The following is a 19496-nucleotide window of genomic DNA, read 5'->3' as shown; positions in this document are numbered from 1 at the left end:
ATCTTAGAGATGCCCCCTGTATTTTACCCAATTGTTCAGTGCAGGACTGACTGGTTTGTGCCAGCCTGCTGGTGAGAGACGAGTTTCTGACCACATGTGGTGAGGGCCTTTGTGCTCTCCACTCTGCACCCGACGCCCCCGGCTCGACCTGCGGAAAACTAACTCTACAGGGAGGACTCCCCGGTGACTGCGAGCCCGTTAGTAGCCAGAGTTGACCCCCCTGAGCCCCCACAGCGACGCCTGCAAAGGGAATACCAAGGCTCCCCCTGACCGCGACTGCCTGCTTCAAAGAACCCGACGCCTGGGAAACACACTGCACCCGCAGCCCCCAGGACCTGAAGGATCCGACCTCCAGTGCAGGAGCGAGCCCCAGGTGGCCCTCTCCCTAGCCCAGGTGATGGCTACCCCGAGGAGCCCCCCCATTGCCTGCCTGCATCGCTGAAGAGACCCCTGGGTCTCCCATTGAAACCTATTGCAAACCCGACGCCTGTTTGCACTCTGCACCCGGCTGCCCCTGTGCCGCTGAGGGTGTACTTTCTGTGCTGACTTGTGTCCCCCCCCGGTGCCCTACAAAACCCCCCTGGTCTGCCCTCTGAAGTCGCGGGTACTTACCTGCTGGCAGACTGGAACCGGGGCACCCCCTTCTCCCTTGAAGCCTATGCGTTTTGGGCACCACTTTGACCTCTGCACCTGACCGGCCCTGAGCTGCTGGTGTGGTAACTTTGGGATTGCCCTGAACCCCCAACGGTGGGCTACCTTGGATCCAATTTTGAACCCTGTAAGTGCTTTACTTACCTGAAAAACTAACAAATAGTTACCTCCCCCAGGAACTGTTGAATTTTGCACTGTGTCCAATTTTAAAATAGTAACTGTACATGCTAATGTGATGATTCAAAGTTCCTAAGATACCTAAGTGAAGTACCTTTCATTTAAAGTATTGTTTGTAAATCTTGAACCTGTGGTTCTCAAAATAAACTAAGAAAATATATTTTTCTATATACAAACCTATTGGCCTGGAATTGTCTTTGAGTGTGTGTTCCTCATTTATTGCCTGTGTGTGTACAACAAATGCTTAACACTACCCTCTGATAAGCCTACTGCTCGACCACACTACCACAAAATAGAGCATTAGAATGATCTATTTTTGCCACTATCTTACCTCTAAGGGGAACCCTTGGACTCTGTGCATGCTATTTCTTACTTTGAAATAGTGCATACAGAGCCAACTTCCTACAACTGTGAAACTGGTTATTGTAAAATAACAGTGCGAGGTTAAATAAAATGCATCTAGGGCAAAGTGCACAGAGGCCTAATATGTTAAGCAAACGCGCAGAAAGCTACATTAAAAATGGCTACACTACAGCGTCACCACACAAGTCCCTGGCCTCGATGACGGCCGCGGGCCCCGCGAAACCGGCTCCAGCGACGCCCCCTACGCTCTGGGATCGGGCTCCCCCTCGTTCCTCCAGGCCCCCGGAGCCCCTGGATACCGACTCTCCGAGTCGAGGGTCTCCGAAGGTGGCCTGTTTTCAAGGATTAATCATAGGCCCCTCCGGAGCCGCGTTCTCAAGCGTGCGCCATCTTGGCTGCCTGGCCACAGGCCCCCCCCCCCCCCATTGTATTGCACTGTTAATTACATTTCACACTGGTAGGTTGAGGAGTATGCATCTATCTTCTCAACAAATTGCTCCAAATCATTACAGTTCAAGTGCCAGGCCCCCCTCCTCTTTCAAATTTCCCTCTGCTTCAGTCATTACACCCTTCAGAACTAGCTGTCGTCCTCGCCCACCATGCACTTCTTCCGCACATTCACTTTTGGGCAAGGATCCTGTGTCATACTCTTCTTCCAAGACCACCATTATTAGAGAACCACTTGCTACAGTACTCACTGAATCTGCCCCTTCATCTGCAAAAACCCCTGACCCCAGTCAGCTTTAAACTTAGACTTTACCACTCCAGCTCTTACAAAGCTCATCCCCATATTTGAAGCTACAAATCAATCATGTGTCCTGTCTGATCCCTTCATTCTACAAACCATCAAACGTCTGTTTCCTTCTTTAAACATTCTTTCTTGACTACCTTTGTGATTAATCATTCCTTCAAATACAGTGCCTCCTCACACTGCTTCAGATTTCTGTATGATTATGTTTAAAACATTTTCTCCACTTCTAACTACTCTCCTACCCAAGCTCTTTTTCTTCTTCAAGATACTGGAATGCTTAAATGTTAATCGACTTACCACTTATCTCTCTTCTAACACTATATTCAGTCCACTTCAGTTGAGCTTCGGTGTCCTTCACCAATAGAGACTGTCCTTTATTAAGTTAACTTCTTAATTTCGGCCTATAACATTTCCCCTGTCCTCATACTGCTTTATCTGTCTGTGGCATTCACCACTGTGGGTTATGCTACTCTGCTATCATTCCTTAACGTTCTAGCCGTCACTGGCTTTTCACTACTGCGGATCTCCTCTTGTGGCTGAGACCGCACTTTTTCTATTTTCTTTTTATTTATTATTTACTTTTTTTCCTTACTCCAGGGTATCCAGGCTTCACCTCACTACCATTTGGTCTCCCTCAGGGCTCCGTTCTTGGGGACATCATTCCATGATTTAATTTCTCGTAGCATTTTTAACCTGATGATACATAAACGTCTTCTTTTTTTCCTCTGCCTTTGTCACATATTTTCACAAAAAGGAAAAAAGATGTTATCTGTTTTAAATCATTGGTAGGGGACTCCGTTAGGCTATTATGTTTAGTAATGAAGATAAAATTGTCAAAAGAATACAGCTGCGTTAGTGATAATTTAGAAGAGGACGACCTAAAAGGTGCAGCATTTGCATTAAAAATGTTACAAAGGGTATCTGTGTGGTTGGCAGGAGACTGGGTTGGAAGTTAGCTAGGATAGTCACATTGAAATATCCTAGAAATATAACTTCAGTCTAAGAGATGAACATATTTCCACAGAGGTGTCTTTAAAAAAGATTTCTTAGGTGGGACAACATGGAAACTCTTGACCGTTGAACATGTTCTCATAGAGAAGGCTCATGCCAACAAGGGGTTCCATTGTTAATGGGCGTAGCCAATGCAACGCTTTCCCCCAGCCTGAGGTGGCTGACTGGTCAGAACGCAAACAGGCGTCCATCGAAGCGCACAGATGTGGCGATCACCCTGAAAGCCAATCAACAGGACATGTGCAGTCAGTCATCACCACAGAAAACCGGCCTGCTACTATTTACCACCACCCATGTCACAAAGTGAGTTGGGACCCTACTGCATGGTTTTGATTTTGGCCAGTCTTGGTAACAGCACTAATGTCCTTTAAACATTGTTGCCAATGTAACAATGGTTGCAGAGCTTCAAAACCATAACAGAATTTTAAAAATACTTTAGTTAGACACTGTATGATTGATACTAGGTGTAGCAGCACTCTCGGCAAATTCGATAATCCTCATTTTTTATTTATAACCGTGAAAATTGTAAATTATCAATACACCACGTTACCCTCTTGTTGAAGCTGGCCAAATGGATGACATTTATATATTGGGATCAGTAATGCTGTAGATCATATTCATTAACCTCAAAGCAGCAGTTATATCTTTTACAGAACAGATGAAAAGTCAGAAAATGTATCCAGTTTAAAGGTAATGTAGCCAACCATGTCACGAGTGAACATCCTTTCCTGCATCCTCCTGCATAATGAGATGCTGTGAAAGATTTACTCTCCGTTTAGCACTGCCTTGTTCTATAAAACATATGTAGGTAATTTATTTCAAGTTGTGCAAAATACATATTTTCTAGTGTTACATTTATAGAATTGTTTAACACTTTGAATAGGCAAACAGAAATGTATTTGAAATCTGAAAGTTTCTATGATTTGTCCTTTGTTTATCCCGCATTAGGCATGACTTGCAAAAAACCTGCAGATCAAGTTGACTGGCCTCCTTTGGTATTGGGTATCCTAACATTGTTGAAGCAGTTTCATTCAAGATACACCGAACAATTCCTAGCTCTGATTGGTCAGTTTATCCGTTCTACAATGGAGCAGTGCACAAGGTATGAGACCATGATGCCTTTTCTTTGTGAGTTTAAATACAAGGTAAGATTTAATGCAGTCCATTCAACGGATAACTGCTTTAGGTCAGAAACAAAAATTGAAAAAATCAAAGAATTCTGTGTGTGCAGCATCAAGTATTAAATAATCTTGTTTGTTTAATCATTTGAGAAAGCGCCAATTTGGACAAAGTTGACAATCATACAGGCAAACTGAAAATTCTAACTTCATATGTTATATGCTTCTTCACTCTTAACTATTGAAATGTATTCATTTGTGTAGCACATCCAACATATTGAATCATGTATATTCTTAACAAAGCCTCAATAAATGAAAAACAGAATTATTGGTGGATTAGAAAGTGCAAAATGAATTGAATAATTAGTGGAGAGAAAGTGAATTATAGAAGATGGGATATAAACTGTGATTCAAACACTGAACACTGTAGATGGTCCTGATTTTAGGGATTTGAATAGTTAAGGGGCAAGACATTTAGAATTGGGCAGGCAACATAAAGGAAGGATCTAACGTTTATCACCAGTAGAGTTTGTTTTTGAGATAACATTAAATTATATTGTATAGAATACAAAAGAGAACTTTATAGTCTGTATGATTTTACCTCTTCTCTGCTCACATGATTTGATTAGTTTTGAACTGGAAGAAAGCAAGAGCTTCAAATTCCTTTGAAAAGTATATAAATGACTGAACTAAAACTGGTTTTATGTGGAGAAAAGCACTTGTATCTTAAATTAAAAGTGATAGTTTGCATGAGAATACATGTGTGATGAATGCATTTTATAGTAAATAGTTGGTAGATACCAGATTATTGAAAGTAAGAGCTATTTATGATGAGGATACAGTAATGAAGAAGGGTCGAAGGAGGACATATCTTTATCTTTAATAAAGCTTTCCTGCGTGCAAGACAGACCCTGGTAATGCAGAAAAATCTAATCTCTTAGAACACACAGTGCTAGAAAAGCAGAGGATTATTGGGCAGGTCATTCACATCAGTAACCAATGCTGAAACCTCTAGGTGTCTCGAGTTAGAGAGATAGGTAGCTACTTTCAATTTACTGATTTATGGTCTGGTGCATCAGTGCTAAGCCTGCCTCCTACTTCACTTGAACCATATATACTAGGGCCGAAGGCTTACCAAAGGAAAGCTCAGTTGTGCACCAGACTGGCCAAGGGCACAAGACTATCTCATTGCCAAGAAAATGCTCCCCTATTCTTTCTTACAGTAATACTGAGTACTGGATCCTTCCCTTCTTCAGACAACCTTGTTGTTGTGTCAAATGTTCCCACTGAGGCATGCGTACTGCTCAGTATGGCTCCACTGATATGAAAGACTTGTATCCCCAATGCTCACAGGCCATCCATATCTACTAAAGTGAGTAATTACATTTAATTATCTTAATTAACGCCAGATTACTAGCAAAATATAACACAGAAATATTTGACTTCATACCTGACAATCAGAATACTGTAATCTTTATTACTGAATCTAGGTTTAACAATTATTCTAACCTTGACATCCTCTTGGTCCTACCTCCAAACTAGAACATCCTCCGACACACCCGTTTACACAAGAAAATTGGCCATCTTGCTGTTATTTTGTTTAGAAACTCTCGTAATATTCAGTTATTGGAAAGTAATTCCTCCACAGAGACCAAGTTCATGCATCTGGCTTTCATTGTATCTCCTATTTTAATAATCTTTTATTGGTCTACATAATACAGCATCAATTTTATAGACCCCTTTTTGGAGGTCATTACCGCCCTGCTCAAGGATTACCACCAGTGGTTTTGACCTTCAGCCCCAACAGGACCCTCTGCGTCACTTCTGCCTTTGGCTCCAGTACCAGTGCCTCTCCCAACGCTCACCAGTACTCCAGGCCCGGTTACGTTGAAGCCGATGTCGACTTTCCAGACCCAAATGTTGGCTTCCATTTTCCTCTCCAACTCGATGCCAGTCCGACAACTTCACAAGCATACCTGACCAAGTTATCAGCGTTGACATTATCACAAGGCAGACAACATTCTCTTCTCTTGCTTTTTGGAACAGAATCTGACAATGATGGTGACCAAGGGTGAACAATTCGCTCAGCCCTCAGCAGATGATAATTGGCATGAGGACTTACAGTACCTCCCTAGAAACAGACCTTTTTTCTCCTTCAGGGCCAGCCATGGAAGAATCGCTCCCCTTCACCATGATTATGGTTAGGGCGGTGAAAGTTCTTGAACACTACCTCCCACCTTTGAGGTGAAAACAAATCTACTGATTGAAGTCGTACATCCTGGCCAGACTTCTTCTGAGGCTCTCCGCCCATTCAGTGAGGCCTTGACAGATACCCTCATATGGGCTTGGGGTAAGCTTTGCACCGGTCCTCCAGCAAACCATCAGTTGCCAGGTGTCACCGTCCTCCTCTGGCCACCTGGCATTTTTGTCATATCACCCCCTCCAGAAAGTCTTATAGTGAAAGCTTCCATTATCTAGACCAATCCCAACAATTTCCCAATCATTCCTTCTGATAGGGAATTCAAGTGAGTAGAGATGTTCGGGAAGAGATTATTCTCATCAGCCAGTTTGGCCCTCCATTCAGTTAATGCCTCCTGTCAGGTAGGCCACTACACTGATGGCCTTTGAAACTTGGTGGCACAAGTCCTCCCGGGTTTTCCGCAGGATCTTTGTCCTTTCCTTTCAGAGGCATTTCGGGATGGATGTGATGCAGCCAAGTTCAAACTCATTGTGGCTTGGACACCACTGATTCCATTGGGTGGGCAATAACCACAACTTTTGCTGCCATGCATAGCTTAATTCCACTGGGTTCTCAGCACATGTCCTGTCCTCACTGATAGACATACTGCTGACCCAGGTCTTGATTGCCCTAGACCCTGGAGAGCGGATGGTGGCATTGGACCTGCAAGATGCCTGTTTCCAAACTCCTACACTGCTGGCCCATCAGCACTATCCATGTTTCATAGTGGGAGAGGAGAATTTCCAGTTTGCACTACTCCCCTTTGGACTCCCCAGTGCCCCCCTGGGTTTTCACAAAAGTGATGGCAGTGGTGGCAGCAGACATTCGGAGGTCGGCCCCCAGCCTCCCCCCCCTCCCCCCACCTGAATGTCTGGATATAAAAGGTGGGCTTGCCCAAGACATTTATCAACCACCTCCAGACTATAGCGAACCTCCTGTCATCTTTGAGGTTCACCATAAACTTACTAAAGGCACACCTTTTCAGTGCACCCCTTCATCTAAGCCATTCTAGACGCGGTTCCGTTTAGCATCTTTCACATGGAAAAGAGAGTCCAAGACATTCAAGCTATGATTCCGATCTTTCAGCCTCAGTCCTGGATTTCAGTTAGGTCAACTCTGAGGCTTCTGGGGCTGATGACCTCCTGCATTCTGCTGTCAAGCACGCCAGGTCACACATGCAGGCTCTGCAGAGGGATCTGAAGTCCCAGAGGGCCAAAAATCAAGGGGACCACTCCAAATACATCAAGATTTCGGAGGAGACTGTGAAAAATCTGCAATGATGGCTTCTGGTCAGCAGCATACCCTTCAGTGTGCCCCACCAAGATCTAACTGGGGTGACCAATGCATCACTTCTGGGCTCATGCAGCCATCTGGATGAAGAAAAGATCAGAGGCCTCTGGACTCCAGCTGAGATCCAGCTCCATATCAACCTTCCAGAGCTGAGGGCCATCTGTTTGGTTCTGAAAGACTTCCTGCCATCCATCAAATGGGGGCTAGTACAGGTGCCCACCGACAACACCACCACCATGTATTACTGCACCAAACTGGGCAGGGTGGGGTCTCTGACCCTTTGCCAGGAGACCTTGTGCCTCCTTGAATGACTGGACTGCCAAGAATAGTCCTGGTAGTGAATAGTTAAATGCCTGGGCAGATGAGCTCAGCCGCCAGTGTCTAGCTGATCACGAATGGCAGCAAAATCTGAAAAGTGGTGCAAGATCTCTTCTGCAGATAGGGAGAACCTTGGCTTGATCTATTCGCCACAGCCAGAAATGAGTGAAGTCAACAGTTGTGGGCATTAGAATTTCCAAGGTGTCTCTCGCTTCGATGGAACTCGTGACTCCGGCCTTTCTGCAGATACCACCTGTTAGAAATGCATTCTCTAGTTGGCAGAGGTTTATACCCTTGTACAAGTAGCGACCTCAATCCTAGACAGGGTAAGTCACAAACAAATCAAATGATTATGTCCCCGCCCTCTGGTAGCTTGGCACTCAGCAGTCAGACTTAACTTAGAAGGCAATGTACAAAGTATTTGTGCAATAAATCATACATCAACACAGTGAAAACACTAAAATACACTACACAGGTTTTGAAAAATCAATAATAGTTATCTGGTTAAATAAGGTCAAAACAATAAAGATTAAATAAGGACAAGTTGAGATATCACTTTTGAAAGTTTAAAACTTAAATCTTAAAAATCAACAGTTGTCTCTTGATTACACAAAGTACCTAGTTTGCGTCAAAAATAACACGCACGGAAACCGCAGAGGAGGAGATGCATGGGAAAATAAGGCGTGCATCGGAATTTCCAATGCGGCACAGACGTTGCGTTGTTTCTTTCCATGTTACCAGGGGTTTGTGTCGTTTTTCGGCATGCAGTTTTGGTTCCTCACTGCGATGTGGGGATCTTTTTGATGCCCAGGGACGATGCAGGTAAATCCTGGGTGCACTGGAAGAAGTCACCATTAGGGTGATGCATCAACTTTTGAGTCGCAACGCAGACGCTGTGTCTATTTTTCCATTCTGGAAATGGCTGCGTCATTCCGGTTCAGCTGTCTGGCGATTTTCCTGTCGCAAGCCAGGCTGTGCATCGTTTTCCGGTGCACAGGGAGTTTCCTGAAGAGATGAAGTGTTTTTGGCTCTTAGACTTCAGAAAACAGGAGGCCAGCTCAATCCAAGCCCTTGGAGAGCACTTCTTAGCAAAGTCACAGGGCAGCAGGGCAAAAGCAGGGCAGCAGTCCTTCTCAGCAAAGCAGTCCAGATGAGTCTTTTGGGCAGCCAGGTTCCTCTTGACAGGTTACTGGTGCAGGTCCAAAAGTGTCTGAGTTGTTGAGGTCATGGACCCAGTTTATATAGCCAAAAATGCCTTTGAAGTGGGGGAGACTTCAAAGAGTAGTTTTGGAGTGCACATGTCCCCTTGCAGGACAAGTCTGTCTGCCAGGGTCCCAGTAGGGGGTTTGGCAGTCCATTGAAATGTAAGTGTCAGGCCCTCCACCCTTCCTACCCAGGAAGACCCATTCAGTATGCAGATGAGTGCAGGAGTTACTGAGTGTCCTGTGTTTGTGGTTGTCTGGGTGAAATGCACAAGGGAGCTGTCAACCAGTCCAGCCCAGACGTTGATTGGAGACAGGCTATAAGGCACAGATGGATTTTAAGTGCAGAGAAATGCTCACTTTCTAAAAGTGGCATTTCTAAAATAGTAATATAAAATTCACCTTCACCATTAAGCAGGATTTTGTATCACCATTCTGGCCATACTAAATATGACCTGGCTACTCCTTTCAGATCAGGATCTACCGCTCAAACAGTATATGAGGATAGTCCTAATGCTATCCTATGAAAGGAGCATGCCTCACAGTAGTGGAAAACGAATTTAGGAGTTTTCCACTACCAGGACATATAAAACACACATTTACATGTCCTGCCTTTTACCTACATATCACCCTACCCTATTCCTTAGTTAGGGCCTACCTCAGGGGTGAACTATATGTGGAAAAAGGGGAGTTTAAGGCTTGGCAAGTACTTTTAAATGCCAAGTCGAAGTGGCAGTGAAACTGCACACACAGGCCTTGCGATGGCAGGCCTGAAACATGGTTAAGGGGCTACTTATGTGGGTGGCACAACCAGTGCTGCAGGCTCACTAGTAGCATTCAATTCACAGGCCCTGGGCACATGTAGTGCACTGTACTAGGGTCTTAAAAGTAAATCAGATATGCCAGTTGGGAATGAACCAATGTTACCATGTTTAAAGGAGAGAGCATATGCACTTTAGCACTGGTTAGCAGTGGTAAATTGCCCTGCGTCCTAAAACCAGCAAAAACAGTGTCAGAAAAGTGGAGGGAGGCTAGACAAAAAGTTGGGAGATGACCACCCTAAGACTGTCAGTTCTAACACCACTCCTGGCACAAGTTCTCAAGAAGATCAGGATGGCCTGGGCCCAAGTCATCCAGGAGCTCCGGACAGGGCACAGAGAGAGTGCTATTCAGATTGAACATACTATTAGCTCTCTCAACTGCCATGTTTGAACTAGACCTTACAGGTATGTAACAATGGAAGGTGTATTCCCACCCAAGTGAGTGCTTCTGCCAATACCTTTGAGGTAAAGGCTCCTAATCTGAGCAAAGATATGCACTCTACCCATCACTTCTAAGTGCAAGTTTTTATGAGTTCACAAGTCCTGATATGTTGCCATACCCACATAAAGTACACTAATCTGTCAGTGCCAGCATATGTACCAATATATGTCCTTATTTATTGGGTTAAGCTTGCTAATGGGATTGTGATAAACAGTTTGAATCTCCTCAAAAAAATATATAAATTGTATCGCTGAGTACTCAAAAAACATATGGACGTCTGACGCCTTTTCCATCCCACACTTTCCACGTTTGATCACCTCACCTTTCGCCATCTTAGACAGTGTATGGAGAAAAAAAGCTCTATGTAGTGTAAATGTATGATTTTGTCTAAACGGAGCAGGTTTAACCACTTGGTATAGAGTGCGCATAGACACCTCCCAAGCCTCTGTTGTCCCTGTTGTAACTCCGAAAAAACATCACCCCACGCAGTGAGACATACGATGTCAGAAGTGTTGGAGGTTGAGATCGAGATTACCCCACTATTAGTTATTTTTGGTAGATCGGAGCAGTTAATAAATGCACGGGCGGATATGCAGAAGTGGTTATTTTATGCAGTTTTATTAGCTAGAAGAGAAATTTGTAGGAAATGGGTGGGTAGTATTATTCCCTCCTATAAAGAATGGTTGGACGAAGTGAAATATGTATTTAAAATGGACACGGTAATGGGCATCACTAAGTCTAAGAAATTCTGGCTACCTTTTAAAGCCTGGTTGGATGCACTATGGTGAATGCATACAAAATAAAAAAAATAAAAATGTGTCCGATGATTATTTCTTCCCTGTGGTCTCTCAATTTTTCCTCCTTTTCTTCATCGTGAGGAGGAATTGGTGAGAGAGAAAGAAGGAGGCTCCTTTCCTCACTGGGCCAAGGAGCATGGTTCAGGATAAGAGCGAAGGGAAAATACCTGGTGCCTGGGATGAATGAGGACGAAAAAAAAAAACAGTTTGGATTGATTTCATCGTTTTCACAAGGCAGGTCTATGGAGGTCTCGCTGTAATGGAACGTTTTATCTGTAGTTTTATCCATAGACAAAGTTCGTGCTGTAGTACATACATAGTTGATTTGGACAACATAGGCCACCAATGACGTTCTTCTTTCTTTTTTTTTTTTTTTTTTTACAAATACATTTTTATTACTTTATAACAATGAAAAACTGTGCAGTTCTTGCTAAATCATAATAAGAAGAAATTAAATACAGTTATTGGGCATATGCATCAGTGTAGACATAAGCAACATTTTGTGAAATGTGACAGTTCATACAATACAGTAGTTGGCATTCGGCCTGCATCTTATACAATTAAGAAACTGTCCTACCCGTCCACCCCCTATCCTTCCCAACTCCTGCCTCGAACCAGTTTCAGGAGCAAACTACAACTTGTGTTCCCCACACAGTGGGGGCCACCACTCATGCCCTCGCAGTGGAGCATATATCCCAGTGCATCCCCCATTCATATCCAACAACACTCAGGTATCCCCTGGGTTATGGTCAAAGAGTACGGAATCGTCAGGGGAATCTGTGTCAGGATCTTTCAGACATTGATCTGTTGTGCAGTGGCTTTTTCCCACCTCCTGGAATAAGACTGCACTTTCATATCCAGCCCATAGGTGAAGGTCCTCCCTCTGTTTGTCAATCTGGGGGCTCCTGGTAGCTTTGTATTTCATCATAATCTCACGCTTTGTGAGTATTAGGGTTAAGTCCACAAATTTAGTAGTGACTTTATGTTTAGTTGGTCGTGGGAAGCCCCATATGAGACATGCCAGTGGAGCACATGTGATCATTCTATCCCCAACTTCAGAGATACAAGTCACTATTCCCACCCAGAAGTCGGGCATGGCGGGGCATGCCCATACCATGTGAAGTATTCCTGCTCCCTGTTCCCAACATCTGAGAAATGCCACATCACAGTGCTCCAAATTCAGTATAATTTTTCCCAGTGTAAAAAAAATAAAAAAAATAAAAATTTGAATCTAGTATTTTGAGAGTCTGTATAAATGTTAATTAGTTTTGTAGCCCAGTCTGAGACTGTATTCGGAAGAGCCAGGTCCTCTTCCCGTTTCTGGCACAGTTCCTCTAGACTCGTATTTATGTTCACCCTTAGTGCTTGGTACAAGAGAGTTATAGCCCAGACCTAGCCAGATGTGGTGCATAGGACCTGGCTACTTTGATGGAAGGGTTCTGCCATTCCAGGTCTCCACTGGTTCTGCAAGGACACCACTGCTGCTCAGTGTAGCAAAAAGTTCTATGGGGTGGTTCAAAGATTTCGGAGAGCTCTTCATTTGACAGCAATGTACCATCTCTGTAAAGGTCCCCTGTTTCAGTTATGCCAAATGCTACCCATTCCATTAAGCTCCTCAATCCTCATATATTGTTCATGACTGCCAAGCTCTGCAGTGGGATATCTGGGGAGTAAGTTTAGCTGGTTCGTGTATGCTGCAGGCAGTGCAGCCAGCAGTGCCACACGGCCCACAGCTCCATGGAACCCCACCACAGGGTGTTTGTGAGTCAGGAGAATCTGGGATGTGTGGAGCCCGGTGGTTCCAGCCGGGACATCTCCCTCAGGATGCAAACAGGAGTGGAGCCATTGATTGAACCACTGGATTTGGGCTGCCAAGTAGTAGACCTCAAAATCAGGCACTGCTAGTCCCTCTTCAGATGTAGGTCTGCACACTTTAGATAGCGCCACTCTGCGCCTACCCGCTCCCCAAACGAGTTCCACCAATAATGAGTATTTCTGCAAACATTTTGCGGGGAATGACAAGTGGTAGAGAAGAGAAAAAATAAAGTAAGTGGGGGAGTGCCACCATTTTTGCAACTGCTGGCCGTCCCCCTACAGATAATAGAAGAGTCTTCCAGAACCCGATACTGGCGTGAAATGCTCTGAGAGCAACCCCAATGTTGCCATCAAAAATGTCTTGGGGACTATGATATATTTTGACCCCTAGGTACTTCATACAGGATTCCTCCCATGACAGCAAGGGCAGGTCCTGCGATCTTAGCATAAGGTGGTACCAATGATGTTCTTGCAATATATCTGAAGCAGCTGGCACTGCTGCATGTGCTGTAATCAGTGGCAGAATTGCCTTTCAAAACAGTCCCCTCACTGTGGTGGGCCAGCTTCTGCTGAACGTGTGTTTGGGTCTTATTGCCTTCCTTCATGAGTGTAACTGTTGGATTCCTAATGTTTTAAATTGACCGTGTAATGCAATACACAGAATGAGGATTCTGATGGATACTTCTAACCTCAGGCTACTCACCTTGTGAGTATTCCCCCAGGCATCAGACTGGGTCCTACATGTCTCCGTTGCTCTGGTAGGTGGCGTGGTATGGCTCCACATCCACATCATTCCACCCTGGAAGTGACGACCCCACGGCATATAAGCTCCACACAGGCACACTGCTGTAATTTCCTTTCTTTTTGCACCGTTAGATGCCGACCTGGTGCTTTATTCCTTTCATTTTTTAAACAATTTTTTTTTATTATATTATTTGCATTGAAAATAAACAACAATAGTACATGAACATCATTCTGACACAGCTGCACATTTCCTTTTAGACACTACAAAACCAATCTTGTTCCCTGTTCCTCACACCCTCAAGTTCCCAACCACTTACATTCAGACTCCTTTCATTTTTGATGAGGTTTTTCACCAACTTTTTTCTTTCACTAGTGTGCAAGGAAAATATGTCACCACCCCAAAAAAATGGGTTTAAACCTTGTAGTTACTCTTGCAAAGAAGTGTTTGTTATAGATCCCCACAAGGTATGCCTATGGTGTCTGGGGGCTGAACACAACTCCAGGCCCCACAACAACTGTGCCCTTCGGCCCAGATGAATCTGAAGACCATAATGTGAAACTATGTCTGTAAATATTGGAGGTCTGTGCACTGTTAATGGCTGAAGGTCCTGGTCCTGTTATCAAAGTCACTTCCCCACAGCAGATACTCATTGCAGTCTAAGAAAAAGCACAAGTCCAAGCATTAATTGGCCCTACTTCACCACACCCAAATTCTGAAGAGGACAAAAGGGTGTCTGCATGCAACGTAGTCCTGCTTTCAAACTTCTGAAGAGCTGCTTCTGAATCTGGTCCTGATGCACCCCAAATTTCTGGGTCAGTATACAACATCGCAGAATATTGAGGCCTTTAAAGAGGCCATGATACACATATTTAGTATGCTTCCGGCTGCTTCTGATGAACCTTTGGGCCTGAAGGATCCTAGGAGGCCTCCACTCGGGGTTCTGCAATAAGGTTCAACCTTGGTGCCATCTGTGTCTCTTGATCCCATTTTGGGTTCCACATTGGCTTTGGTGCTGACTGCTGTTCCAGCTCCATTCTGTGCACCAGTTCCTTTCACATCAACACCTGTGCTGATGCTGCCGATGCTGAAGAAAATCCACCACCCACAATGTTTTCCGACTCCGAGATGGCCTTTCCTCAACCTCAGCTGAGTTTAGATCCCACTGGAGCACAGCCAATAGGCAACCCTTCTGACTCTGATACATTGCTTCAATAATGCGACAGAGCTTATACATTACACCAGCTCTTTGCCTCTGATTCAGACAATAACAGTGTTGGACATTTTGCCTTACGCAGGGTCATCCCCAGTCTTTTTGCCTCCTTCCTCCTGGTTTTTCTGACCTCTCGCTGTTGGCTCTAGGACTCGGAGCACTTTATCACTGCTGACCAGTGCTAAAGTGTAGGTGCTCTCCCATCTAAAGTTGGTATGATTGGCTTATACCTAATTGGCATATTTAATTTACCTATAGTCCCTTGTACAGTGGTATCTCTATACCCAGGGCCTGTAAATTAAATACTACTAGTGGGCCTGCAGCACTGCTTGCACCACCCACTGAAGTAGACTTTCAAATCTGTCTCAGGCCTGCTAGCGCAGGGCTTGTGTGCGCAGTTTTCTGCCACAGGCACATGGCATCTAAATTTACTTGCCAGGCCCAGAACTCCCCTTTTACTACATGTAAGTCACCCCTAAGGTACGCCCTAGCTAGCCTTATGGGCAGGGTGCCATGTATGTAGAAAGGCAGGACATGTGCCATATTTTATGGCCTGTCCTGATAGTGACAAACAGCCTAACTTGGTGTCTCACTGCTGTGAGTGCTGCCTTCTCATGGGATTGCATTACAAAAGCCCTGCCTTATGTGTAAAGGGTATTGTCTGATTTATGAGGGGTAGCGTAGGCGTGTTTGGTATGGTTGTGATGGTGATAATAAATACTGCTTACTGGTGTGGGTGTATTTTTTATTACTATCACAGAAATGCCCCTTCTAGAAAGTGCGCATTTATCTGTGCTTATGACTCTGGTGTTTTGCAGCTTGACTCCAATCCACATCTGGGCAGAGTGACAGTTGGGGCTTTGTGCATACTTTTCAGACAGCCTGTACACAGGGAGGGTGGAGGTGTCACTGAGGTGCATCTACATACTGAATAGTCTTCCTGGGCTGAGAGAAGGGAGAGGCAGGCACACCTACATTTGTAAAGGCTGTGCCCTGGCCTCACACAGTAGGGTCGTTAACCCCCCACTGATGTTTGGAGCCTGTGCTGAATGGAGAGAGGGGGCACCCCCAGAACCAGTTGTAACTGGCTGGAACCTCCTCTCCCTACCATTGTAAAACACTGTAAGAACTGACTATAAGTATAGGGGAATTTTCCCCACAATTTGGAGACACTTAATCATCTTTGAACTGGACACAGAAATGCTGGAAGAACTCACCAGGAACCACCATGGACTACTGCTGCTGGACTGACCTGTGACCTGCTTGGTCACTGCGGAGGACTTTCCACTTGCTGCACATTCCTTGAGCTGGCCTGTTCTTGGGCCCTCCACCTGTGGGCCGTTTCTGATAAACTTGGCTCCCCAGGGGCAGAGTGCTGTGGTCCCTGACCCCTGCATCTTTACCCTGAAGCACGAGGGGTGCTTCACCTGGTTGGAAAACTAATCGCTTTGGAAAGCGCTCCTTAGGGGATTTCCTTAGCTCTTGAAAGCGCTTCCCCTTGCTGGTGCATCACACTTGATAAATCGGTTATTTTTATTTATCACTGCCGCAGCCTGGGAGGCTGCATTTCTGGAAGCGCGAGTGTCGCGCACCTTCTAGTGCCCCCAGGGCACTAGAAAAACAGAGCTGAAGAATCCGGAGCAAGCGTGCTACTAGCGGTGCACCCGGGGTAGGGATCGCTCCGAGGAGTGCCCCCGGGGCACCGGCAGGCCCGGTCTTGGGCCAGAGTGTCATCGGAGCAGGAGGGAGAGGAGGACGCCTCTCCCCCACCTGCTCAAGCCCCGGAGGGCTCTCTTGGAGCGTGCGGGCGGGGCGGGCGGCAGCCTCATCGGAGGCTTGCCCGCGCTGCAGGATCTCTTTTGGGTCCCCCTCGTGGGCCAGTGGCATTGTTTGGGGGTCTCCCCCCTGGTAAGGGTCGGTGGAGGCCAGGAGTTTGCGGGTCCCTGGAGGGGCCCGTTTTCAATTCGGAGGGGGTGCGTAGTCCTCCCTTAAGGATTCCCCTGACCTGGGCTCCCCCTCGAGAGGGACGTGGAGGCCTAGGGGGGGCCCCAGTTATCACGGTCCCCAGAGGGGCCTATCAATTGTACAGGGGAGGTGCGTGCCGCCCTCCTCTCCTCAAGGGATGCCAGAGGCCCCGTTTTGTGCAGAGGAGCGCCAGGGGCTCCATTGTTCGTCTTTTAGGCACTGGAGGTGCCTTCATCAACTCAGGTACTGTTTACAGGGACAATATATCTCAGGAGTTCCTTTTAGCGACTTTAGTGTATTGATATATTGCCTACCTGTTTTTGATGTGTTATGATGTTTTTACATATATGGGCAAATGTTCCTTTTATGGGCATGACTTGCTAATATGTTTCCCTAACTTACCATATGTTTTCTAATGTTCCTACTATGGGCATTTTATGATATTCTTATGACAAGTGTTCTAATGTGATAACGTGTTTCCTGACTACTGCTTATGTTGCAGAATACTGAGTAACCTGTGTGTTATGTGTGACTACTGCAGATTTGCAGAGTAACTAATGTGTAACGTTCTGACAACTGCTAAGGTAGCAGGATAGTACTGATATGTGATGTTTGGTCTAATAATTGCGTTGTGTACAATACAGTATATTTTCATATAATCTGGTGTTGTGTTTCCTTTGTGGTGGGGATATTGCGTCACGTGTGTTGTGTGTGTTGTGCAGACGCTTTACACATTGCCTCCGGGTTAAGCCTGACTACTCGTGCCAAGCTACCAAGGGGGTGTGCAGGGGTTATCTTGGACGTGTAACTCCCTTGCCCTGACTAGAGTGGGTAATTTCTGCCTGGCTGAGGTGCATACCCTAGCCAACCAGAAACCCCATTTCTAACAAACAGCAATTATGATGAAGGAGTTGGTAGGAAAAACTACAGTATGCCACTGGTCTAGAAACCTCCTCAGCCATAAGACTAGTCTGTTTTCCTGGTTCTGCCTCAGAGGGGAGTTATTTTTCCATCATCATGCAAAGGGCTGCAAAACCCTTGACCTGCAGCTTCCTACCATGAAAGTAAAGCCCAACATCCTCACCAAGGTTCTCCAGTCTGGCCTGGCAGCTATTGAACCTCTCCTACAATTTACAAATCCCTTAGAGATACCCTCTTATGGACTTGGGCAAAATAGTGTTCCTGGCCCCAGTCAATAGACAGGTAGTTAGTTGGCACAGTCCGGTGCTGAGGAACCCAAACTTCCTGACTCAGCGCCCAACACCATAGAGTTAGGTGAAACAGGTGTCCATCAGCAAAATAAACCCTTATTCCTTTCCTATGATCCCTCCTGACCATGAATCCAAATGAATAGAGGCCTCTGGCAAGCACCTTTACTCATCTGCCACATTCTGTCAGTGCTAGTTGCTTCTACTACACCCATGCATTGTGGGTAAGTGTAAGCTAAATCCTACCTTAGTCCTGGACAACTTGCAGGCGTCTTCAGCTCAAACAACCCAGAATGGCCCGTATGCTTTTAAATGTGTTATTCGGTCTGGTCTGGACACAACCAATTGTTTGAGTTGGGCAATCTGCACAAGTGTGGTGTTTTGGAGCCATGTTTAGTTATAGTCCACGGGCATCTCAGGGAATATCTAGGTATTCTTGATAGACATGCCATTTGAGAGCTCTCAGCTCTTTATTGAGAAAGATGACTCTGTCCAGGAACGATTCAAAGAAAGTTACTCCACAGCATGCGCCTTCGATAGTTCTGCTCCTATTGGGTAGTTTTATCAACAGCGCTGCTCATTTTGTGGGTAAGCCAGGAGTCTTCAATATTGACAGGGCAGATCCGTCACCAGAACAACAAACTTTTCAGCCCTTTTGTGACCAAGAGCCCCAGAGACAACGCTCAAGGCATAACAAACATCCAGCTCAGTCCCAAATCCTCCGGCAATCACATCCACAAAACCATTTTAGTGAGTCCTTTTCAACACATCCACTTTGTAAGAGGAAGTATCTGACATTTCCTCCAAGGGTCATGAGACCTCACTTTGGACTTGTGGTCCGCCGAATTGTCCAATGGGGCTATGCCCTCCCATTTCTTTCTACCCTGTCCACCCCATTAGTGTGACCGAAGTAGGACTAAATGCTCATTTAGCAGCTGGAAGTGCAGGCCCTTTTGGTGAAAGGAGCCATAGAGAGGGTTTCAGCCTTGAAAGCAGGAACTGAGTAGTACCCCTGCTACAGCCTTGTGCCAAAAAAGGACAGAGGCATATTTCTTACTTTAGATCTGTTCCTGATTCCTTCCTTTGGAAGGACGAATTTAGGATTTGTGGAGAAGTGTGGCACAATGGTTAGAGTGGCAGACCCTGATGCAGAGATCTGGCCTGGGACCAGTGTTCAATTCCCACCTCAGCGGGTCTTGGGCTCAATTCCCTTGGACCAGATAATTCTTGCCTCAGTGCCTAATCGAATTAATGGGTCCCACTCTGTAACTCTGGGCAATAGCTTGCTTAATCTCCACAACGGCTCTCACAGGGCTTGGATGCCTGGCTTCACCCTGGGGCTGTCCAGGAGTGGGTGCCTCACAGGGAAAAGC

General features: G+C 45.6%; 1 protein-coding gene across 2 annotated transcripts in view; it reads left to right on the top strand.

The window, feature by feature from the left end:
- Positions 1 to 19496, top strand: part of WASHC5 (WASH complex subunit 5) — a 326030-nt gene that overhangs the window by 247097 nt on the left and 59437 nt on the right. For both annotated transcript variants that reach the window (XM_069220734.1, XM_069220733.1), the window contains exon 27: positions 3902 to 4055. In XM_069220734.1, the coding sequence (XP_069076835.1) occupies positions 3902 to 4055 (154 nt within the window). The remainder of the gene's footprint in view (positions 1 to 3901; positions 4056 to 19496) is intronic.

Source organism: Pleurodeles waltl, chromosome 2_2 (genome assembly GCF_031143425.1).
Source record: "Pleurodeles waltl isolate 20211129_DDA chromosome 2_2, aPleWal1.hap1.20221129, whole genome shotgun sequence".
NCBI lineage: Eukaryota > Metazoa > Chordata > Amphibia > Caudata > Salamandridae > Pleurodeles > Pleurodeles waltl.
Note: the sequence above shows the minus strand (reverse complement) of the source record. Positions and strands in the feature narration are given on the sequence as shown.